Consider the following 22,793-nt stretch of genomic DNA (forward strand, 5'->3'; position numbering starts at 1 on the left):
CACTGGCCGTGCCCGTCCTCTGCCTTGTTCTTTTGGCTGGCTACGCTGGCTTGATCCTCGGTCCCCTGTGCCAGCCGTGCCTGCACCCTGTGCCTGTCCCCCGACCTGTCCCTTGTGCTGGCCTGGTCCCTGGTCCTCTGTGCCAGCGTGCCCGTATCCCGGAACTGCCATGCCTGTCCCTTGCCCTGTACCCTGAGCTGGCTATGCCTGTCTCCTCTCCAGCCCCTCCGCCCCTCCCCGTCCGGTGCCGGTCCCGGTGCCCCGCGCTGGCCGTGCCCGTTCCTCCCCTTCCCGCCCGGCTGCGCCCGGGCCGCGCTGCGGGGCCGGTCCCGCGGTCACTGCCCCTCGCTAGAGACCGAATAAAGGTGGTCGCCGCCGCCCACGGGGCCGGTGTCACAGCGGGCGGGGCGGGGCGGGGCGGGCGGTCAGCTGATCGGTCACGGGGTGCCGGGTCCCGGTTTCCCGGTGACGGCTCCGCGGGACGGGGCGGCCGGTGCCGTCGGGGCGCGGGGAGGCAGCGGGGGCGGGGACCGGGACTGGACCGGAACGGGAACCGGGCGGCGACCGGGACAGCCTGCGCCTCCCGGGGAGGGGGGGAGGGGGAAGCGGCCCGTGCGGTTCCCCCGGTTCGCGGTTCCGGTACCGGCGCGGGGGAAGGGCCGGGGCCAGGCCCGCCCAGAGTCGGTGCCGCTCCTGCACCGGGTGTGGGCGGGACGGGCTGCCCGGGCGCCCTTAAAGGCGAGGCCGGCGGCGGACCCGGTGCTGCCGGGCCGGCTCCGATCGCACCGGGAGCGGCGGGGCCATGGGGGCCGTCGGTGCCCTGTGCTGGCGGCTGCTGCTGGTGCTGCTGGCCGTGAACCGGGCCGCAGGTGAGAGAGGGGAGCCCGGGGGTACCCGGTGGGTGGAGGGGACGGGGGTCCCCGGGCGGCCTGGGGCGCTCGGTGGACCGGAATGGGAGGGGAGGGAGAGGGAATGTCCTGGGAGTCCGTGGTCCGGGATGCTCGGGAGCTGTCTGGGCGTCCGGGGCAGCGTGGAGCTCGGTGCCCGGGAGGTGCTGGGGTGTGGAGCACGGGGGCAGCGGTGTCATCCCGGGGCAGGCGGGAGAGCTGGCAGGGACGCGTCCCCGAGGCTGCCGCCACCACCCTCCCGTGCCCCCCAGGCGCCCAGCCCTGCAGCCCCAAGTACTTCGGCCGCGATGCCATGGTCTGCGTCTGCAACGCCACGTACTGCGACACGCTGGACCCCCTGGTCCTGCCGGCCATCGGCTCCTACGTCAAGTACGAGAGCAGCAAGGCCGGCAAGCGGCTGGAGCGGAGCGAGGGGAGCTTCCAGCGCAGCCTCTGTGCCCCAGGTAGCGCCGCGGGTGGCAGGGATGGGATGGACCCTGCTGCAACGCACCGTCACGCTGGGCTCCCCTCCCTGCAGATGTTGTCCTCACCCTGGACACGACGCAGCGGTTCCAGAGGGTGAAGGGTTTTGGTGGTTCCATCACCGACGCGGCCGCCATCAACATCTTATCCCTGCCGGAGAGAGCGCAGGATCACCTGCTGCGCTCGTACTTCTCTGAGGAAGGTGGGACACTGGGGAGACGGGTGGGATGATGACAGGGGCCATGGCTGCCGGCAGGCCTTGGAGACCTCATGTCCCACTGTGCCTGGCAGGGCTGGAGTACAACCTCATCCGGCTGCCCATGGCCAGCTGTGACTTCTCCCTCCACGCCTACACCTACGATGACATCCCCTACGACTACGAGCTCACCCACTTCAGCCTGCGAGACGAGGACACGAAGCTGAAGGCGAGCGGTGGGAGGGAGCAGGGTGGGATGGAGGGTCACAGGGGCTGGGCTGAGTCGGCCCCTCCACCTCTTCCTGCAGATCCCCCTCCTTCACCGAGCCTCAGCCATGAGCAAGCGGCCACTGTCCCTGTATGCCAGCCCCTGGACCTCCCCCACCTGGCTGAAGACCAGCGAGTCCTACGTGGGGAAGGGGACACTGAAAGGGCAGGCAGGGGACAAGTACCACAAGACCTGGGCCAACTACTTCATACGGTGAGGAGCGGCTGGGGCGGGGGGACGGGGGCGATACCTGAAGGACCCTCAGTGGTGGCACTGGGGACTCCTCACGGCTCACCCCTGCCCCCCACGCCAGGTTCCTGGATGAATACGCCAAGCACAACCTGACCTTCTGGGCGGTGACGGCGGAGAACGAGCCCACGGCCGGGCTGATCAACAACTACCCCTTCCAGTGCCTGGGCTTCACGGCCGAGCAGCAGCGGGACTTCATCGCTCGGGACCTGGGCCCAGCGCTGGCCAACAGCTCCCACCGCCACATCCAGCTCATCATCCTGGACGACAACCGGCTCCACCTCCCGCACTGGGCCAAAGTGGTGAGCGTGGCAGGGGATGTGCCAGCATGGTGGCCCGGAGCAGAGCCCCTGTGCCTCTGGGGGGCTTGGCTGCTCCATCCCGTGGAGGGCTGGGCCTCTGGCTCTGCCCTGTGGGGCTGATTCTTCTCCCTGCCAGGTCCTGGAGGATGAGAAGGCAGCTCGCTACGTCCACGGCATCGGCATCCACTGGTACCTGGATTTCATCGGCCCCATACAGGACACAGTGTTGCCCACTCATGAGCTCTTCCCTGACTACTTTATCCTGGCCACGGAGGCGTCCATTGGGGCCCATTTCTGGGAGCGGGATGTGATTCTGGGCTGCTGGGAGCGGGGGAACCAGTACAGCCACAGCATCCTGACGGTGAGGGCCCTGTGTCTCCCTGTGCGCTCGGCCCCGGGGAGGGCTGCCGGTGTGCTCCCTCTTCCCTCAGCCTCCTGCTCCTTGGGCAGGCATCTGAGCTGTCCTGTTGCAGAATCTGAACCACTTTGTGGCCGGCTGGACTGACTGGAATCTGGCCCTGGATCTGGAGGGGGGCCCCAACTGGGTCAAGAACTATGTGGACAGCCCCGTCATTGTGGACAGCAGTGAAGGCATCTTCTACAAGCAGCCCATGTTCTACCACATGGGGCACTTCAGGTGGGTTGGGGCCCACAACACGTGCTGAGCTGCCTGGGCTCCAGCAGCAGCTTGTCCTGAGAGGAGCAAGGCAAGTTTGGCTTGCGAGGAGCTCTCCTGGCATCTGACTCCCTCCCTGGGGTTGCTTCTTGTTTGTCTGCTCAGTAAATTCATCCCCGAGGGCTCCCAGCGCGTGGGGCTCGCCGCTTCCAAAGAGTCCAAGAAGACAGCGCTGGAGTACACGGCGTTCCTGCGGCCCGACGGGGCGGTGGTGGTGGTGGTTCTGAACCGGTGAGCGATGCAGCCCGGCCCCGCTGCGTGGGACCCCATCCCCCTGGGCCCTGTGCCCTAGCAGCTGCTGCAGGTCTGACCCCCCTGCTCTCTCCCCCCAGCTCCCCTCAGGACATCACCTTCGGGCTGGCGGACACCGTCGGCCTCATCGCAGCCGTGGCTCCGGCCAACTCCATCCAGACCTACCTGTGGCGGCGGCAGTGAGGGGGCCGAGACGCCCGTGGCCGGCCAGGGGCCGGACGCAGCCGGGCCGGAGGTGCAGCCCCAGCTGCCCGCGGGCTCGGGCCGGGGCGTGCGGGGGAAGCGGCTCCCCGGGGCCGCAGCGGAGCCGAGAGCTGGGCCAGGGACGCCGTGGCATGTGCAGGAGGGCCGGGGGCACCGGTGCCCCTCAGGGTGGAGACTCCACAGGCTGTGAACGCTGTGTTCTGCTGTTCTGACATTAAACACGGATGCTGCCTTGATGTATGCGGCTGGAAGAGAAACGTCCGGGTCCCTCCCCTGCTCCTGGGCACTGTGGCTGGGTGCCACCCCGGCATGGAGCCTGCTGGAGCCTGGCGAGCAGCGCAGAGCACCTGGAACAGTGTGGGGCAGCCCCTGTCCCTGCCCATGCCCTGCCCCTCTGCCCACCTCAGCTCCCCGTGGGGCTCGCCCTGCTCAGAGATGCTCTGGGCACGAGTCTGCTCCCAGTTCCAAGCATGTGCTGCCTGGCTGGGGCTGAGCAGAGCCCGGGTGTGCTTCTGCTGCTTTTGGGGACAGGTTTTAGGACCTAGCAAGTAGCTCAGGGTTCACCTGGAATGCAGATGCTCTGGGTGCTGCATCAGGAGCAGGGACAAAGCACTTGGACACCCCCCAGAAAGGGCTGAGCAGGGGTTGTGACCAGGCTTTAGCTTTCTGTGCTTTTCCTGCCAAGCTGGGGCCACTTGCAGCCTGATGTCAGGCCAGGGGCTGTGTGGGTCATGTCTCTCCCAGACCAAGGCCCCTGAGGCCGGGGCTGGACGCAGAGCCAGCTCCAGGAGCATCGCAGCATGGGGTCTCAGGGTCCCAGCCAGCTCTGGCTGAGGTCAGGGCAGTGCCAGCTGCTCCTGGGGCTTCTCTGGGACAGGGAGGCCGGTCAGGCTGCAGCAGCCCTGCCTGGAGCCTGCTGTTCCCCGTGGGGATTGAGCCGAGGGGTCTCCACTGTGGTGAGGAGGGTGGGGGTGCGCCAGGGGCTCAGCGGCCACCGCAGAGCTGGGGGTGGCTTGAGCAAGCGGGGACAGGACCGGGAGTGGGGGCTGAGTGTGGGCGCACCCAGGAAGGAAGGAGGGAGCTGGCAGGGCGTGGGAGCAGGAGATTAGGGCAGGGAGGTCACGATTTCAGGGCGAGGAGGGCGGCCGGGCCCCTGGGCTGATCCGCGCAGGCGGGATGTGCCCGGGGGTGCTGTCAGGACTGACAGCCCCGATGCTGCGTGGGCTGAGCACAGCCCAGGCGTGGTCAGTGAGTGACAGTGTCACCCTGGGACACTGGCACGCCATGGTGCCACAGGGACCGCCCGCTCCTGGGACCCCGCAACGCCGGGAGGTGCTGCCAGAGTCCTGGGGAGAGCACCCTGCTCCTGCCCCGAGGCTGTTTGTGTTTGTCCACAAGAGGGAAACGTTTCTCCAGGATCAGCGAGTCCCAGTCCCAGCACCCTGCTCCCAGCACCCCACTCCCGGTGCAGGGCTGCTCCTCCACCTGCTTCTGACTTACCTGTCCTGGTGCTAACAGCTGGTGGCCGGATGCTGAATCACCCTGGTCCACGTGCCCCCGTCCCTGCGCTCGGCTCCGTGCTGAAGGACGGACTGGCTCTGGGATAAACGTAGCGGGGGCGAATCCTCCGACGTCGCTGGGCTTGGCTCATTAATTCTTGTGCAAAGCCTTGGCTTGTTTGGAGCTCACAGTGGCTGGGGGCTGCTGGGGTCCCGCAGCAGCTGGCCTGGAGCTGGTGATCACCCTAAGGACTGTGTCCCCACGTGCTGCGGGCCGGGGTCTCACTGATGGGAAGGAGTTGCTGTGATGCTGCACTGAGGCTCTTTGGCATCGATGTTTACGGAGTCGTGATCCCCATAAAAGTGACTCAGCCCAGCTCCATGTCCCGTGAGTCCCCATCCACACTGTCCTGGCTTAGGGACAAAATTCACCCCAGGCTCCTCCAACGGCTCCTTTGACCCCACACCCTTGACCCCATCCTGGAACGACCCCACCTGTGCACTGCAAAGGGCGGTCACACGATGCCACGAGGCCCCTGCGACCCCCACGTGCTCCCCATATTCAGAGGTTGGCTGCAAGAAGCGGCTTTGGGGGGCTTGGTGGGGCTGCCCAGTATCTGCTGTGCCAGCAGCTCCAAGTGAGGCGTTGCCTGGCCCCTGGGTCTCACTTTTCCTGCTCAGCAGGACGCTCTTATCAGCTGCTGTTGATAGGGATGAGTTCCAGCAGCCTCCGCAGTGTTTTGCTTCCAGGAGCTGTGGGACCTGAGCCAGCTGGGGGGCTGTGTCTGATGGGGGGAAAGAAGAACTGGACTTTGGAATGGGAAAGGGTGAGCGAGGGCATCCTGGATGGCTGGAAGTGAGCTTGGAGGTGGCTGACTGCCTTAGGAGCTATTAATCCCTCCCCAGAATTGGAGCTCATTAGCCTGGGTGTAGCAGTCTGATGACTCCTTAATCACACTTGGAGGTGGGGGATCCCTGGCGCAGCGAGACAGGGACAGGAGCTCCCTCCTGGGGCACCTGTTTGCCCCATGAGATACAACCAGGGGCTACCTGGCTCCATCTGCCCCAGCCCCAGTGGCAGCTGGCCCGGGTGTCCCATGGCTCAGCTCCCAGCAGAGGTGTGGAACCGTGGCAGGGCCCACAGCAGGGCAGTGCTGGGGGTAGGAGGGACTTTGATGAATTGAATTGCCCCAGAGCTGCATCTGATACGCCAGAAATGGAGAAAATTACTCATGAAGTGCTGCTCCACCCGCAGAGGGAAAGCTAACGGAGCAGTTTAACCCTGTGCAGGGGAGCCCTGACCTGGTGATTGATGCTCCAGGCCAGCGGAGCTGTGGCTGGGAACTGTGGCTGGGATCTGGGCACTCTCCATTCCCTGGGCCACCCCTGTGTGGAGGTGCCGAGGATGTCCCCGCAGTGATGGGTACATGTCCAGGGGAGTGGGAACATCCTGGGTGATGGGACCAGGTAGGGTCTGTGTGCCCAGGGGAGCTGGCCCAGTTCAGCCTTGGCTCGCTGGGCTGGAGGGCCACTCTTGGGAGGAGCAGGGAGCACTCCTGGAGCAGCAGAGCTGGGCTTTGCTCCTGGCACGGTGTTAGGACAGCAGGGTCCCCTTTGAGGGTCCGGCTGTTGTTATTGACAGCCAGAGTGCAGCCCTGCTTGTCCAGGAGCTGGGGTATTGCCCGCTTGCTGTCACTGCTGTCACTGTTGCCACCTTCCCCAGCACGTGCTGAGTTGGAGTCAGTGATGCCAAAGGCTTGGGCAGGGAATGGCAATGGCCCCAGCTCCCGTGTGGCCACCCCTGCTGTGTCCTTATGCTGCCCTGGGCCGTGCAGCCACGTTCACTGACCTTGCCTGGGTGTCCTGGACCCTCCAATGCTGAGTGCACGGCCCCGCGGCTCCTTGGGGACAGTGGGGTGTCGGCCAGGGATAAGTGGGTGTCCCAGGGTGCTGTTGGAGGTCCCCAGCAGGACAGGCAGCGGTGCCATGAGCCTGCCCTTGGCTCTGCTGGGCTCCCAGGGGCTCCTCCAGATCCTGCCTGACAAAATAAAGGAATCAGCTCGTCCTTCAGGGATGGCACTGGGGGTCTCAGAGCTGCCCCTGCGACACCTCCCTGTGCTGGTCAGACCTTTCGCTCCGGCACAGCTTGGCACGGCGGCGGAGGGCGAAGGGGACCCGGTGCTCCCCAGCCCCACGGCGAGGAGATGCACGGTGATCCGGGCCGGGAGGAGGGCAAGGAGGAGCTGTGGGGGTGGGAGAGGGTGTGCTGCGGAGGGAGGTCTCCGAGCAGCTCCCTGTAAAAGCGAGGTGGGGAGGCTGGAGCTGCTGAGGAGGAGGAGGGCTGGCGGCAGCGCAGGTCGGGAGCAGCTGGGGTGAAGGCGGGTGGGGTGCGGGCTCCTGGGAGGGATGGACCCACCCCAACCTACCTGCAAGATGAGGGTGTTTGGGGGGAATGGAGCGGGTGACAGGAGCTCTATGGCCCTGGAAGGAGGAACAGGGGCTGAGGAGATGGGGCTGAGCCCTCCATCCCCCTGCCTTGACTGAGGGTGTTCCCGCCCGCAGGTGCTGCTCCCTGGGACCCGCCAGCGCTCGGGGACCGCGGAAGGGCCATGGGGGCTGCCGGCATCCTGGGCTGGCTGCTGCTGCTGCTGCTGCCAGTGCCCCAGGTGGCAGGTGAGCGCGGGGACGTCGCGGGGGTGGGCAGCGGAGCTTGGGCACCCTGGGACAAGGACAGGAGCCCAGCGGCAGCGCGGAGCTGGGTGCCCGGGAGGTGCCGGGGTGCGGAACACGGGGACAATGGCATCGCCCCGGGGCAGGCGGGAGAGCAGACAGGGACAAGTCCCTGAGCCGGCAGCCACCCACACCTTCCCATGCCTCCCAGCTGCCCGACCCTGCATCCCCAAGGATTTTGGGCACGGCTCGCTGGTCTGCGTCTGCAACGCCACTTACTGCGACACGCTGGACCCCCTGGTCCTGCCGGCCCCCGGCTCCTACGTCAAGTACGAGAGCAGCAAGGCCGGCAAGCGGCTGGAGCGGAGCGAGGGGAGCTTCCAGAGCAGTCTGCGCACCCCAGGTAGCGCCGCGGGTGGGTGGCGGTGCCCCCGCGGGACCCCCAGGCACCACGGACTGAGCCGGGGTCTTTCCGCAGGGCTGCTGCTGACGCTCAACATCTCCGCGTTGTACCAGCACGTGAAGGGCTTCGGCGGGTCCCTCTCTGATGCAGCTGCCATGAACATCCTGAAGCTGTCACAGCCGGCCCAGGACAACCTGCTGCGCTCCTACTTCTCTGAGAGCGGTGAGGGCACGGCGCTGTGAGCAGATCGTGGGGTCACCAGAGGTGGCTGTGCCTGTCCCCGCTGCAGGGACACCGTCACCTGATGTTTTCCTGCTCCGCAGGGATTGAGTACAACCTCATCCGGGTCCCCATGGCTTGCAGCGACTTCTCCGTGCGCCCCTACAGCTATGATGATGTCCCTGACGACTACGAGCTGAAGCACTTCAGGCTGGTGGACGAGGATGTGAAGATGAAGGTGGGAGGCTGAAGCCGCTGCCATGGGCACCTTGTCCCCTCTCGCGCCGGAGCTCCTGCGCGTGCTGGGACCCCCATGAGCAGGTGCTGCTGAGCCCCACACACCGTGGCAGCCCGTGGGAGCTGGCACCTCCTCCGGGGCACGTCCCGGCGCATCCCAGCTGGCACTGGCAGGGTGAGGAGCCAGGGTGCTGTGCCGTGGGGTGGTGCTTGCCAGCTACCAGTCCCCACTGAGGTCCCTTGAGTTCCTCCCATGCCGGGCCCTGTGGTTTTGGGGAGCTGGAGCTGGAGCTGACCCCGTCCCTCTGCTCCCTCCCGCAGATTCCCCTCCTGCGCCGAGCTTTGGCCATGAGCAAGCGGCAGCTGTTGCTGTTCGCCAGCCCCTGGACTGCCCCAGCCTGGATGAGGAGTAACGGGGACGTCCGTGGGAAAGGCACTCTGAAAGGGCACGCAGGGGACAAGTACCACAAGACCTGGGCCAACTACTTCATCAAGTACTGTCTCTGGAACCAGGCTGGGATGGACAGCGGGGGCACTGGGGAGCGGGGTGGGGGGGCAGCACAGCTGATTCTGCCCCCCCTTCTCTACACCAGGTTCCTGGATGAATACTCCAAACACAACGTGACCTTCTGGGCAGTGACGGCGCAGAATGAGCCACTGGCAGGGCTCTTCACGCCCCCCCAGGCCCCCACCATCGCCTTCACGGCCGCACAGCAGCGAGACTTCATCGCCCAGGACCTGGGCCCCGCGCTGGCCCACAGCCCCCACCGCACGCGGCTCCTCATGCTCGACGACCAGCGCATCCACCTCCCACACTGGGCCAAAGTGGTGAAGAGCAGAGCCCCTTCCTTCCCCTCTGCCTCGTGCCCCAGCCCCAGGCTTTATTGGAAATGGAGCCAGCGGCCTCTCCCAGCCCTAGAGAGTGGTAGCAAACTGGGTCTGCTGGAATGGGAGCCGGTGCTGGCTCCTTCGGGAGCAGCCGCCTCTGCATGTGCCCGGCGGGAGTGAGGACAGGAGGTGGCACCCACATCCTGGATCCCTGGATCCTGGCAGTGCTGCTGCCAGCATCTTTTCTGGGCAGAGTTTTGGCTGACTTGGCTTCCCCCCACAGTGCTTCAAGGGCTGTTTGGGGGAATCACCTTAAACAAGGAGGAAAGAAAGTAAAATGTTCTCCTGCCCCAGCCTCAGGGCAGGCAGCCTGCCCTTCCTTTACCTCCAGCCATGGCATGGCCACAGGGCTGGACCACCCCAGGGGGATGTGGAGGGAGGACCAGGCGGCAGCAGAGCCAGGTGGGGGGCAAGGGGTTCACCGAGGGGCAAACCTGGACCCCACCCCCTCAGCACGGCACCCAGCGAGGTGCCAAAGCCATGTTGGGGTGCTGTTGGGGCAGATCCATGCTGGGGTGCTGCTCAAAGGGGTGCGGTGCTGCACGGAGGGGACAAGAGGTGGCCCTGGGAGACCACACTGGCACATAGAGTCCGTGTGTCCATCTCCACGGGCTTCAGGCATGGGTAGCCTCGGGGTGAGGCATCTCGTTTGCTCCCCAGGTCCTGGGGAATACCACAGCTGCCCGTTATGTGGCTGGCCTGGCGGTCCACTGGTACCTGGATGCCATCGTCCCGCCCGGCTGCAGCCTGGAGGCCACCCACAAGCTCTTCCCTGACCATTTCCTCCTCTACACGGAGGCCTGCACTGGCTTCTTCATGTTCCGCTTCGCCGTGTCCCTGGGCTGCTGGGAGCGAGGGGACCACTACAGCTACAGCATCCTGACGGTACGGCCCCCACACTGCCCGCCCGGGGCTGGGGGGCTCAGCCTCGCTCAGCCCCTTCCCTGCCCCCCCAGGTCATGAACCACTTTGTGTCCGGTTGGACCGACTGGAACCTGGCCCTGGATCTGGAGGGGGGCCCCAACTGGGTTAAGAACTTTGTGGACAGCCCCGTCATCGTGGACGGCAGCAAGGACGTCTTCTACAAGCAGCCCATGTTCTACCACCTGGGGCACTTCAGGTGGGTCGGGGGGGCTCAGGTGCTGCCTGGGCCCCAGAGCAGGGGCAGAGCCCTTCTCCTGGTCCTCTCCCCACAGCAAGTTCATCCCCGAGGGCTCCCGGCGGGTGGGGCTGCACAGCAGCCGCCGCTGCCTCCTGTGCCAGCTGGAGCACGTGGCCGTCGTGCGCCCCGATGGTGCCCTGGTGCTGGTGGTCCTCAACAGGTCAGCCCAGGCAGGGGACAGGGGGTGATGCTCGGCCCCGGCTGTGCCGACCTGCTCAGCCCCTCTCGGTCCCCAGGTCTGGCCGGGATGTGCCATTTGGAATCCGGGACCCTGCCATGGGGTTCATCGACACCGTGGCTCCAGCCCACTCCATCCAGACCTACCTGTGGCGCCAGCAGTGATGGCCAGGGGAGTGCTGGGGGGCTCTGGGGGGCTCCGGGGGTCAGCTCTTCCACCACCCTTTCCAGCACCCCTCAAGGGTGGAAGCAGATGGTGACCCATTGCTGGGGGTGCAGCCCCCACACGAGGGGCTCCGCTGGCACCGGGGTCTGCCCGGGGCTGCAGCTTCCCAGCCTCCCCTCCCTCCCGGCACTTCCCATCCCCCTGGGATGGGAAAGCTGGGAAAGCAAAGCTCCCCTGGGAGCTCCCTCCGCACCGTCTCCTGGACCACACTTCCACACGTGGCCCCCTTGAAAACCTTCGCGTGTGTCTCGGGCGCCAAGTAAAGCCATGACGCGCTCCCTCCGGAATGCGCCGTTCCCGTCAGTGTTTCCTCTACGCGCTCGGAAATCGCTCGGTTTTCCTCGGCGGGGCGGCGCGGGGCCAGGGGTGCCCCGGGGGCTCCGGCCCCCGTGGCCTGCGGGTGGCTCCTTGTTTATCCCTGCAGCTGGAGCCTCGGCCGCTGCCAGCCCTTGATTCGTTCCGTATGTGCTGTTGGTTTTCCCCAGCCTACTTTTTTGGGGGAGTTTTTTTAAAAATCCAAATGTCAGACGCTGTCGGAAAGGCAGAGTAAATGATATCAGTGTCCCCATCCACCGAACCTTATGGACAAATTAGGCTGGTGCCACCTCTCCAGGGTGGCCTCTGGACAGAGTCCCCTCTATTCTGGCTGTGGCCAACACCGGCCGCAGCCCGCAATGACCTCCCCGTCCTGTTTGCTTTCCCTAAATACCAGTTACAGTATTCCCTGTGCCTTTGGGAATGTTACCAGCATCTTTGAAGTACAGGAATGAGAAAGCCAGAGCGCTCCTTGGCCAATGCCCCTGTGTGAGAGCCATGGAACTGCTGAGGTTGGGGAAAACGAAAAACCCAGAGGTTTAACAGCTGGTTTATTGGAGTGTGGTGTGAAGGTGGCACCGGGCTCCATCCCAGCCCTGTTCATGGAGCACATCAGCCTGTCCTGCGCTTTTATCCGTGTTCCTGGGGAACGCTGGCCCCAGCAGCAGCTGGGTCGAGCTGCCTGTGCTTAGAATCATAGAATAGAATCATGGAATCCTTGAGGTTGGAAAAGGCCTTGAAGATCATCGAGTCCAACCATTCCCCCAGCGCTGCCAAGGCCAGCACTAAATCGTGTCCCCAAGTGCTCCATACGCATCTGTTAAATCCCTCCAGGGATGGCGACTCCACCACTGCCCCAGGCAGCCGATGCCAGGGCTGGACAGTCCTTTCCATGAAGAAATTTTATTTAATATTCAACCTAACCCCCCCCGATGCAACTTGAGGCCATTTCCTCTTGTCCAATTCCTTGCTCCCTGGGAGTGAAGCCTGACCCCCACTTAGCTGCCCCCTCCTGTCAGGGAGTTGTGCAGAGCCACAGGGTCCCCCCTGAGCCTCCTTTTCTCCAGGCTGAGCCCCCCCAGGGTCCCCCCTCAGCCTCTCCTGGTGCTCCAGACCCTTCCTCAGCTCCATCCCCTTCTCTGGACATGCTCCAGCCCCTCAAGATCTCTCTTGTCATGAGCGGCCCAGAACTGACCCCCAGGATTCGAGGTGTGACCTCATCAGTGCCCAGCACAGGGTCACTGCCCTGGTCCTGCTGCCATTCCTGACACCTTGGGAATGTCCCCTTCCCAGGGGACAGCTGTGCCGGGATGGCACACACGGAGCCCTCACCCCAGGTGTTCAGCACCGCCCAGGGACCAGTGTTCAGGGAAATGTTTTGTCCCAGCCCCTCTGGGCTGGCTCCCTGCTCCTGCCAGTTTGGAACCGCAGCTGCTGCAGGGTGGTGCCTTCCTTCCCTCCCTGTTGAAAAGCCAGCCGGGAAACGGGGGGATGCAATGGGTGCGAGGGGTGGGGTGAGGCTGGAGGAACCACCCCCATCATCCCCTCTGGCTGCAGCCTGGGTTGGGGGATCCCTTCTCTGGTGGCAGCAGGAGGAGCAGGGCCTTGGGTGCGGGGCTGTGATCTCCAGCGAGGGGCTGTGACCCTGGGTCAGGAGCTGTGGTCACTGTGTGGGGGACTGTGACCCCTGGGTAGGGGACTGTGGTCCCTGGGCGGGGGTCTGCCCCCCTGGCTACCCACACCAGCTGCCCCAAGGGGTCCCCGGGGCAGATGCCACTCCCCCCGTGGCTCTGCCCGCCTCCTGTTTCTCCTGCGGAGCAGATGCCTGCAATTAGGAAGGATCCCAAATTAGACGGTGTGGAGCCCAGACTTGTTTTGCAGAGGATAAACTGCTGCAGCCGGCTCCACCCAGCCCGCTGCGGGCTCCGGCGTGGGGGGCACGGCCCCAGGGCGGGGGCGAGGGGACCTCGGCGGGCAGCGCCGGCAGCCCCCGCTGGTCCCATCGCCTGCGGAGCCAGCAGGAGGGGTCGGGGGTCCCTGCCGTGACCGGCTGCTGCCTCTGCCCGTGCCAGGAAAGGCGCTGGAGCAGCCACAAACGGAACACAGGTCACGGCGGTGGCCCCTGGATGGGCACAGCCAGCCCTACCCTGTCCGAGGTGTCCCAGGGACACAGGGCTGCTCCGTGGGGCTCTCCCCAAGGGGAGCAGGGCAGGCCTGGCTGTGGGGGGTGATGGAGGCACCTGGGGGGCTGGCGAGCATCCTCCCCTCCCCAGCTTCCCTCTGGTCCCTGGAACAGGTTTCAGGAGAGCTTTGCAAATGCTGTGGTGTGTGGAAAGCTCACTGGAGCCAGGTTGCAAAATCATCCCCAGGCTCCTCTTCAAACAGAGTCTCATGAGCTGTCCCATTCCAAACTCACCTTTCCTGCTCCGCCAGACGCGTCACCTCCCACCAGGCACAGCCAGGACACCGGTCCTGCCGCCGCTGCCACAGAGACACAGCGAGAGGTGGTTTGGCAGCAGGTGAGTCCCCTGGATCTGGGGCGGCTTCAGCAGGTGGGAATGGGGATGGAGATGGGGATAGGGATGGGGATGGGACAGCCCTGGGCAGCAGGACCATGCTGGGGCCATGCCCTGGCCAAGCTGGGCATCATTCCCAGGCAGGGAGTGGGAGGCAGTGGAGGCGTGACGGCCGCCTGGCCCCACTCCACATCCCACTAGATCTCGGCACCATCCCACCCTGGTGGAGGTCCCCAGGTGTCCTCGGTCTGGTACCAGGGTCCCGAGGCTTGGAGCTGGCTCCTCCTGTGCTCTCATTGAGAGGCTCCTTGCCCAGCACCAGGGGAAGGACAGGACAGGGTGTGAGCAGCTGCGCAGAACAGGGGAATGTGGGACTCTCCATGCCAGGGCCTTGGGCTCCAAACCACTCTGGCTGGACAAGCCCCAGCTGCTATGCATGTGGGATTGGGAGTGCGGAGCTGTTTGCTCCTCGCCGTGGCTCAGGGGGCACTGGGGGTACATGGGGTGATGCAGTGTGGCATGACATGGCATGGCACAGCTGTGGGACAAGTGAGGAGGAAGAAGGAGTGGGAGGGAGTTGATGAGGGAGTGAACAAAGTTGCCGGGTACAGCCAGCGTGGGCAGCTGGGAACAGCGGGCTGGGGGGCTGCCCACACCTGGGGGCTGCCCACACCTGGGGGCTGCCCACACCTGAGACATAGCCACAGCTGTTGGTGGGCTCTGGAGGGGTGGGAGGAAAGGTGAGTGCTGGGCTGGAGCAGTGGGCAGAGGGCAGAACAGGCTTTGCCCTGACAGGGGGGGTCTGCTGGTCCCCAAAGTCCCTGGGCAGGGGGATGATGCTGGGGCTGTCCCTGCCCTGTGTCTCTGTCCCCTTGCAGGGCTGGGTCAGGGTGAGAAGAGCTGGGTGCTGACACCTCACCCTGTTTCCAGCTCCAGAGTGTCCATCAGCATTGTCTGAGCTGCTGCAGCAGAGGTGCCATGGGGCCAGGCTGTGCCAGCATCCTGGGCTGGCTCCTGCTGGCACAGGCGGCCCTGCAGGCCACAGGTATGTGCTGGCCCATGTCTCTGGGCTTTGGAGGGTGGCAGATTTGGAGTCTGTCGTGGGTTGAAGGGATGAGCTGGGCTCCTGCCACACCCTCCCGTGCCCACCTGGTCTCTCCTCTGCTGCAGGTGGCCGTCCCTGTGATGCCAAGGATTTTGGGCACGGCTCGCTGGTGTGTGCCTGCAGTGCCACGTACTGTGACACGCTGGACCCCCTGGTCCTGCCGGCCCCCGGCTCCTATGTCAAGTATGAGAGCAGCAAGGCCGGCAAGCGGCTGGAGCGGAGCGAGGGGAGCTTCCAGCACAACGCCAAGACCCCAGGTACCACCCTGGCTGGCACCTGCTGTGCGAGAGCCTGTCCCACACAGCAGGGATGGTGACACTGTCTGTCCCCACAGATTTCCACCTCACCCTGGACACGGCGCAGAGGTATCAGAAGGTGAAGGGGTTTGGTGGCTCCATCACCGACGCAGCTGCCATCAACATCCAGTCCCTGTCCAAGGATGCCCAGAACCACCTGCTCCGCTCCTACTTCTCCGAGGAAGGTGAGCCCAACGCTGCTGGACTGGTGGGGCTGGGGTCTGGCTGCTGAGATTTGTTCTGAGGGGCTCAGGGAGCTGGACCCCCCCAAATACACCTCGGGGATGCCCATCACTACCTGCCCTGTCCTCAGGCATTGAGTACAACCTGGTGCGTGTGCCCATGGCCAGCACCGACTTCTCCATCCGCCTGTACACGTACGCTGACGCCGAGGGCGACTTCGAGCTGAGGCGGTTCAACCTGACAGAGGAGGACACACGCATGAAGGTGAGTCCTGCAGGGAGAGTCTGAGGGACTGGGTCTGCTGCCTGGGTGGGATGGGGCAGAATGGGACTGGGATGGGATGGGATTGGGTTGGGACAGGGTGGACAGGGGATGAAGGGGAGTTCCTTCCTGCTGATTAGCAGGGAGAGGACTCATCCTTCCATCTGGGTGGGATAAAGGATGGGGTGGGACATGACGGGATAGGATGGGATGGGATGAAATAGGAAGGGGAAGGTGAGCACTTCCAGTGGGGAGGAAGAGGATTCATTCTGACACCTGAGTGGGATGGGATGGGATGGGATGGGATGGGATGGGATGGGATGGGATGGGATGGGATGGGATGGGATGGGATGGGATGGGATGGGATGGGAAGGGATGGGATGGGAAAAGGGAGCACCTTCCCCCCTCTGGGGAGGGAGATGACTCCTCCTGCTGCCTGCACTGCCAGTACTGGGACAGACCCAGAGAGCTCTGTGCCACCCCACTTCTCCCTAGATCCCCATCCTCCAAGCAGCCCAGGCAGTGGCCAAGCGGCCGCTGTCGCTGTACGCCAGCCCCTGGACCTCCCCGGTCTGGATGAAGACGAATGGAGCGATGACAGGGAGGGGAACACTGAAGGGCAGCCCCGGGGACAAGTACCACAGGGCCTGGGCCAAGTACTTCATCCGGTGAGGGGTCACGGGAGCGCGGTGGGTGCCGGGGGTGCCATGCCTGGAGCTGGGGCTGGCACAGGTGCAACGGGGCCATTCACTGTCTACCCCACACCAGGTTCCTGGATGAATACGCCAAGCACAACCTGACCTTCTGGGCAGTGACAGCGGGGAACGAGCCCACCGCCGGTGAGATCGTCTTCTACCCCTTCCAGTGCCTGGGCTTCTCCCCTGAGCACCAGCGGGACTTCATTGCCCAGGACTTGGGCCCGGCGCTGGCCAACAGCTCCCACCGCCATGTCCAGCTCATCATCCTGGATGACCAGAGGGTGATGCTGCCCTACTGGGCCCAGGTGGTGAGTCCCCATAGCAGCTGTCCTGGCCCCACAGCAATGTCACAGCCTGGGGCACTGGTGACCCTTTTCTCCTGCCAGGTTCTCAAAGACCCTGTGGCCGCCAGCTACATCAGCGGCATCGGCATCCACTGGTACCTGGACTTTCTGGCGCCCATCGACCTGACCCTCTCCATCACCCACCACCTCTTCCCGGACTATTTCCTCATCTCCACAGAGGCCTCCACAGGCTCCTACTTCTGGGAGCCCAGGGTGGTGCTGGGTGGCTGGGACCGCGGCAGCAAGTACAGCCACAGCATCCTGACGGTAGGGTCTGGTGGGAGCCATGGATGCACCGGCCACCCTGGCCACCCCCTGGGCCTGCCTGTGGCTCAGCACCATCCCCTGCCCCGCAGAACCTCAACAACTACGTGACAGGCTGGACCGACTGGAACCTGGCCCTGGACATGGAGGGAGGCCCCAACTGGAGCAAGAACTACGTGGACAGCCCCGTCATTGTGGACAGCAGCAAGGACGTCTTCTACAAGCAGCCCATGTTCTACCACCTGGGGCACTTCAGGTGTGTTGGGGGCCACAGGCTGCTGGCTCCAGGTACCACGTCCTAGGTGCCACACTCTGACCCTGCTTGTCCTCACAGCAAGTTCATCCCTGAGGGCTCACAGCGTGTGGGACTGGCTGTCTCCAAGAAGTGCCGCCGGTGTGACCTGGAGCACTCGGCTTTCCTGCGCCCCGATGGTGCCATCGTCCTGGTGGTCCTGAACCGGTGAGTGGCTCAGTTCTGATCGCTGGTAAAAGACCCCACTGAACCCACTGAGCCCCCATCTCCTCATTTTCCCCACAGCTCCCCCACGGACGTGTCCTTTGGGATCTCTGACCCACGGGCCGGCTTCATCGAGGCTGTGGCTCCCGGCGACTCCATCCAGACGTTCCTTTGGAAGCAGCCACGGCCAGCAGAGGAGTGAGGTGCCAGTGGCAGCTTGGAGAGAAGACTCCAATGGGGCTGGGGCTGCAGCACAGCCCCTGCAGCCCCCTGTGCCCCAGGGGACCTGTTTGACCCTAGGGCTGCAACGCCTGTGCTTTTCTAGATGTTTTCATTAAAATAAGCAGGTTTTCTACAAACTTGCCTGAACCCCTGACCTCCCCTTGGTGCCAGCTCAGTGGGCAGGACTATGACAGATGCCAGAGGAGGCAGATTTGAGGCTCATGGTACCTCCTGAGCCCCATGGGTCCCGTCCTACCTCTGCCCAGGTTCCTGGGGCATCCCACGTAGCTGGTGCTGCAGGGATGCAGGGGACTGTCACCCCAAGGGGTGCCATCTCCCTCCTGTCTGCCACTGCAGCATCCCCTGGCAGGGAAGGGCCCAAAGCTGGCAGGGACCAGGGCCCTGCTGCAGTCAGGACACGCAGCCGGGATTTAGAGCAGAGCTCTGGCGTCGGCAGCTCCAGCTTCCCCCCAGCCAGAGCAGGCGGCTGTGGTTTCTCCTGCCGGAGCAGCCATCAGCCCCTCCAGCTAATGGGAACCGGGAGCGTGGGGCACATACTTCCTGAGTGACGTTAGAGGGGAGCGTGCTCGGGGTGGGGGGGGGGGCTGCACTGAGTCATCCCCCTCCCAGTGGGGCCCCTTGAACTGGGCCAGTATGGAGGAGGCTCTGCAGCTGGCCCAGCACCACGGCTCTGCTCCGGCCCAGTGCGGGAGCCCCCGGCCATTGCGCCCGGGTGTGGGGCACGTGGGGCGCGTGTCCAGGAGCTCAGCCTGGGGACATTCGGCCACCGCAGCAGCAGGGCTGGGATGCCGGTGGCGGCGGCAGCCGGCGGCCAAACAAGCGAGGGCTGTGTGCCGGCCTGGCCCCACGCCGCCTTTCCATCCGCGCACTCGTAAACCGGCAGCGGCCAGCGGGAACGGCAGCGCGGCCAACACCGGCACCAGCCCCGCGCCGGGTGGCCCAGGGGACCGCGGGGGCAGAAGGAGCCCAGGTGGCCACCCCCGACCCCACTCGCAGCCCACGCGATGCGCTCCCAGCTGTGCCAGCTGCGGGAGCTCCCCGGCGCTGGCAGGCGCGGTGGAATGCAAACAGATGTCAGCGCTGGAGGGATCCCGGCTGCTGGAGCGGGGCTCCGGGTGTCCCGCTGGCAGCGAGGAGTGCTCCTGGGCTGGGGACGTGTCCTGACGAGCAGCCCCGGCTGCCCTTGGCTCCGGTTTTGTGTGCTGGCTGTGCTGCCGCTCTCGGGGCAGCCGGGCTGGCAGCAGCGTGGAGGGGAGGTGCCAGCCCCACAGAACTGCTGCCTGCGCTGCCCGGAGGGATGCCACAGTGGAACGATGCAGGAGAGATGTGGGGCTCAGCCCCACAGCTGCTGGAGAAGGAATGGGGGACACTGCTGAGATGCTACAGATGCTTTTAGGTTCCCCCCTCTGCCCAATCCTCAGCAAGACCGAAGGCTGGGGCAAGGGGCAGAGCCGCAGGAAGGACACACTGGTGCCTGCTGCAACACTCCAGCCTGGGCAACTGGGGAAACTGGGAAGGGCCTCAAGCACGCTGGGAGTATGAGAGGGTGCAGGTGGAGAGAGGGAGGTTTATTGGTGTGGCAGGGACGCTCCCACGGAGGGGGCTGTGCTTCCTGGTGGGACACAGAGCGGGGAGCGATGCTGCCAGGCTCCCGGCGTAAAAACAGTCAGTTCCAGGGGCTGGGGAGGAACAGTCACACAGCTCGTCCTCACTCCTCCTCCTCCTCTTCCTCCTCCAGGGCGATGGGCTGCCGGCCGGCTGGCCCCACGCTGCCGCGCTGGATGGAGACGATGCCGCTCAGGAAGGCGTAGCCCAGCATGGCTGCCAGCCCCACCAGCACCGACAGCAGTTGGTTGCGCCATTTGTGGGGGTCCTCCTCTGCTTCACTGCCATCTGTGCCCGCAGACCGAGGGGCACCAGTCAGGGGGTCACCTGGAGGGGCAGAGCAGGGATGTGGGTGGGAAGGGTCACCCTGAGACCGGGCGCCAGCTGGGGATGTACCTGGGGGGACAGGTCACCCCAAGCCCGCAGGGTGAGGCGGGGGGCAGCTCTCACCTCCGTCCCACGGGAAGTAGAGGCTGAGGATGGAGGTGCAGTAGTTGCACAGGTTCTGCAGGGACTTCAGGTGCTGCTGCAGTTTCCCGTTGGGCAGCTTCGCCTTCAGGAGCGGCGCCAGGCGGCTGAAGACCAAGGCGTCGAGGGAGGCCGGCCTGGGGCACAGAGAGCCGTGCCTGGGCCACTGTCCCCACCCAAAGCCACCCAGACCCACCAGCCACCCCCAGCCCCAGCACTCCAGGGGACGGCCTGGGGCTCCTGCTCCTTGGGAGGGTGCCCTGTCCCCTGCAAGCCTGTTCCACCCCCAGAGCAATGCAGAGGGGCTGCAGCTCCCCTGCAGACCACAGGGGTTCAGTCCTGCTGGGGGGCAGGGGGCTCTGAGGCCCCTTCCCCTCTCCCCCTCTGGCCACCTACGAGTCTCCAAAGAAAAATTTCTGGGAGCCGAGGCGCTGGGAGAGGAGTGTCAGGCATTCCCGAGCTTCCCGGTAGAGCTGCAGGAGAAGGACAGAGGGTTGTCACCTGCCAGGTACCGCCACAGTGCTCAGGGGAGGAGAAGAGGGAACCCCAGACCTCAGTTTGGGATTTTGGCCTCACATGGATCCCCCGGACACCGCCGAGGACCCACTGTGCCCAGACCTCATCCCTCCTCACCTCCTTCTCCAGCTTCTCCTCATCCTCCATGTAGTCATCCCCCCACAACAGCTGCAGCCGCTCCAGCTGCCGCTTGTGCATGGCGTTGGGCAGGAAGAAGTTGAGGGGGAAGGGGATGGTTTCCGCGTACCACTTCCGTGTGTGCTCCACGTAGTTCTTTGCGTCCACCCAGAAGGTGTGGATCTGTGGTGGAGAACAACCCACAGCCCAGCCATGGCGGGGCTGCAGCCAGCACTGCTGGCACACCAGAGCCCCTGCCTGGCACAGCCACCCTGGAGACCACAAGGGGCTGCAGGAGCATTGGGGTGAAGGGCAGACCCCAGCCCATGCTGCACAACCCACTGCTGCCATCCCCATACCCCGATCTTTGCCATGCCAGGCTCCCGGGATGTTGCTGCTGGCAGCGCTCGCTGGCTCTGCTGGCAGGTGGGCACACACCCGAGCCCACCAGCACAGCTCCAGGGAGCAGAGCCCATCCTCGGCGAGCCCCCCTTCCCTGCAGCCCCTCCGAGCCTCACCAGGACTGGCAGCAGCTTCTCCTCCAGCAGGGACACGAAGGCCAGCGCGTCCGCGCTCTGCGTGGCCGACAGGTCGTAGTCAGCGTTGTACTTCTGCGCAGCAAACGCCACGGTTGGATCCCACGGGATGCACCAAATCCCACCCGTGGGTGACACAACAGAGTCCCCTCCTCCCTGAGGGGCTCCAGTACCCCCCAGCCCGGGGCAGGGGGTGCCCCAAGCCCACCCTGTACCTGTTTCCTGAGGTGTGTTATGATATGCTGTGCTTTGGAGATGGTGCCCTCGTCCCGTGTCCTCAGCGCCGGCAGGTGCCCTGCGGGCAGGGGGAATGGGGGCTGCAGTTGCTGTGCCCGGGGGCACCCTGAGCAGGTGAGGGGTGCAGGGGGCTGGAATGGATGAGGGACACGAGGCAGAGGCGCAGGCAGTGACAGGGGTGTGAGCTGAGGTGGGGGACAGAGCGATGCAGGGGAGGGCATAGAAACTGTGTGATGGGAAATGGGGAACGTGCCGGGATGAGGGGGGTGCAGTGGGGAGGTGATGGGACAGGGGGAGCAATGGGGAAAAAGGGTGCAGTGATGCGGGGGGCCACCGGAAAAAGGGGGGTGCAGTGAGGTGGGGGCTGTGATGAGGGCGTTCAATGGGACACGAGTCACAAGGGGATGAGGGGGTGCAATGGGGCAGGGGGTGTGATGGGGCATGAGGGTGCAATAGGATGGAGAATACTGATGGGATGGGGGGTGTGATGGGGCATGAGGGTGCAATAGGACAAGGGGGTTGTGATGGGACAGGGACAGGATGGGATGATGGGGGTGTGACAGGGTACAGGGGAGTGCAGTGGTGGGGAGGACACAGGACAAGGGGGTGCAATAAGATGAGAGGTTGGGGGGGTGCAGGTGGGGGGGCACAGGACATGAGGGATGCAATGGCGTGGGGGGTGTGATGGGGTAGAGGGTGCAATAGGATGGAGGACAGTGATGGGACAGGGGGTGTGATAGGAGAGGGGGTGTGATGGGGTGGGATGGTGCAATGGAGGGGGCGAGAGGCCATAGGGCAAGAGGAGTGCAACGGGATAAGAGGGTGCAATAGGGCAGGGGGTCCAGTGGTGCGGGGGCCACATGAGGGATGAGATGGGGCGGGAGGCTGTGATGGGGTGGGGGGTGTAACGTGGTGGGGAGTGGGGGCAACGGGATCACGGCGCTGCGACGGGGCGTGGGGTCCCGGTGGTGCCGGTATCCTCGGCGGGGCCCTTACCGGAGGGGCTCCTCCAGGGGCTGGTGACCCGGTGCACTTTCAGCGGCGCCCCCGTGAACCGCGCGTAGGTCTGCGGGAAGGAGGGACGGAGGGAGGGATAGAGCGGGGGTCTTCCCGTGGGACCCCCGGCCCGGCCCCGGCCCGGCCCCGGCGCTCACCAGCACAGCCAGGCAGTCGGGATCCACCGAGGGCAGCCCCCAGCCCCCGACCCAGCAGAACAGCTCCATGGGCGCCGCCATCTTCCGCCGACCCGGAACCGGACGGGCGGCCCCGCCCGCCCCCGCCGCGGGGCGGCACCGGCGGCACCGAGCGGCGGCTCCGCGATGGAGCGGAGCCGAGCAGAGACCGGGGACGGCGATGGTGGTGTCTGCAGGGTCCTTGGGGCCGGGTCCGCAGAGCCCCGCACCGCTCACCCTGCTCGGTCCCGCACCGCTCAGTTCAGCTCCATACCTCTCACCCTGCTCGGTCCCGCACCGCTCAGTTCAGCTCCATACCTCTCACCCTGCTCGGTCCCGCACCGTATCGCACAGCCCTGCTGTGTCCCGCATCTCTCTGCACTGCCCCGTACAGCTCAGCTCAGCTCCACATTGCTCAGTCCTGCTGTGCCCCGCATCTCCTCGCATTGCCCCACACTGCCC

General features: G+C 65.3%; 4 protein-coding genes across 4 annotated transcripts; 3 read left to right on the top strand and 1 right to left on the bottom strand.

Annotated features, from left to right (window-relative positions):
- Positions 1–620: 620 nt before the first annotated feature.
- GBA1 (glucosylceramidase beta 1) lies at positions 621–3,753 on the top strand. The gene is made up of 10 exons (XM_068995058.1): positions 621–869; positions 1,160–1,351; positions 1,426–1,572; positions 1,662–1,795; positions 1,875–2,047; positions 2,148–2,385; positions 2,522–2,746; positions 2,859–3,022; positions 3,167–3,292; positions 3,394–3,753. The coding sequence occupies exons 1-10, from the start codon at positions 803–805 to the stop codon at positions 3,494–3,496; spliced, it is 1,569 nt and encodes a 522-aa protein (XP_068851159.1). The 5' UTR covers positions 621–802; the 3' UTR covers positions 3,497–3,753.
- Positions 3,754–6,443: 2,690 nt separating this feature from the next.
- On the top strand, positions 6,444–10,937 carry LOC138098489 (lysosomal acid glucosylceramidase-like). Its single transcript, XM_068995062.1, has 11 exons — positions 6,444–6,483; positions 7,579–7,689; positions 7,898–8,089; positions 8,165–8,311; positions 8,413–8,546; positions 8,867–9,039; positions 9,139–9,373; positions 10,094–10,318; positions 10,390–10,553; positions 10,630–10,755; positions 10,832–10,937. Exons 1-11 carry the CDS (start codon positions 6,444–6,446, stop codon positions 10,935–10,937), a joined length of 1,653 nt encoding a protein of 550 aa, XP_068851163.1.
- A 2,606-nt stretch (positions 10,938–13,543) lies between these two features.
- On the top strand, positions 13,544–17,659 carry LOC138098486 (lysosomal acid glucosylceramidase-like). Its single transcript, XM_068995057.1, is given in 12 exon segments — positions 13,544–13,695; positions 13,697–13,832; positions 14,760–14,874; positions 15,000–15,191; positions 15,269–15,415; positions 15,544–15,677; positions 16,170–16,342; positions 16,443–16,680; positions 16,759–16,983; positions 17,073–17,236; positions 17,315–17,440; positions 17,519–17,659. Coding segments are annotated over 12 exon segments (1,923 nt in total). The 3' UTR covers positions 17,640–17,659.
- Positions 17,660–19,227: 1,568 nt separating this feature from the next.
- MTX1 (metaxin 1) lies at positions 19,228–22,409 on the bottom strand. The gene is made up of 8 exons (XM_068995065.1): positions 22,314–22,409; positions 22,156–22,225; positions 21,138–21,217; positions 20,905–20,997; positions 20,387–20,569; positions 20,150–20,226; positions 19,736–19,890; positions 19,228–19,612 (listed from the first exon to the last, which is right to left on the bottom strand). The coding sequence occupies exons 1-8, from the start codon at positions 22,392–22,394 to the stop codon at positions 19,389–19,391; spliced, it is 963 nt and encodes a 320-aa protein (XP_068851166.1). The 5' UTR covers positions 22,395–22,409; the 3' UTR covers positions 19,228–19,388.
- Between the last annotated feature and the right edge of the window lie 384 nt (positions 22,410–22,793).

This window comes from Aphelocoma coerulescens, chromosome 25 (genome assembly GCF_041296385.1).
Source record: "Aphelocoma coerulescens isolate FSJ_1873_10779 chromosome 25, UR_Acoe_1.0, whole genome shotgun sequence".
NCBI classification, from domain to species: Eukaryota; Metazoa; Chordata; class Aves; order Passeriformes; family Corvidae; genus Aphelocoma; species Aphelocoma coerulescens.

Bases quoted from the DNA above. Each gene is read 5' to 3' on its own strand.
- GBA1 (XM_068995058.1), top strand. From the start codon at position 803: ATGGGGGCCGTCGGTGCCCTGTGCTGGCGGCTGCTGCTGGTGCTGCTG. The intron at 2,386-2,521 runs GTGAGCGTGGCA...TCTCCCTGCCAG, and splicing joins TCCCGCACTGGGCCAAAGTG to GTCCTGGAGGATGAGAAGGC. The intron at 3,293-3,393 runs GTGAGCGATGCA...CTCTCCCCCCAG, and splicing joins GTGGTGGTGGTTCTGAACCG to CTCCCCTCAGGACATCACCT.
- LOC138098489 (XM_068995062.1), top strand. From the start codon at position 6,444: ATGTCCAGGGGAGTGGGAACATCCTGGGTGATGGGACCAG. The intron at 6,484-7,578 runs GTAGGGTCTGTG...TCCCGCCCGCAG, and splicing joins ATCCTGGGTGATGGGACCAG to GTGCTGCTCCCTGGGACCCG. The intron at 10,756-10,831 runs GTCAGCCCAGGC...CTCGGTCCCCAG, and splicing joins GTGCTGGTGGTCCTCAACAG to GTCTGGCCGGGATGTGCCAT.
- MTX1 (XM_068995065.1), bottom strand. From the start codon at position 22,394: ATGGCGGCGCCCATGGAGCTGTTCTGCTGGGTCGGGGGCTGGGGGCTG. The intron at 20,227-20,386 runs GTGAGGAGGGAT...CTTCTCCTGCAG, and splicing joins AGGAGAAGCTGGAGAAGGAG to CTCTACCGGGAAGCTCGGGA. The intron at 19,613-19,735 runs GTGAGAGCTGCC...CTGCCCCTCCAG, and splicing joins CTACTTCCCGTGGGACGGAG to GTGACCCCCTGACTGGTGCC.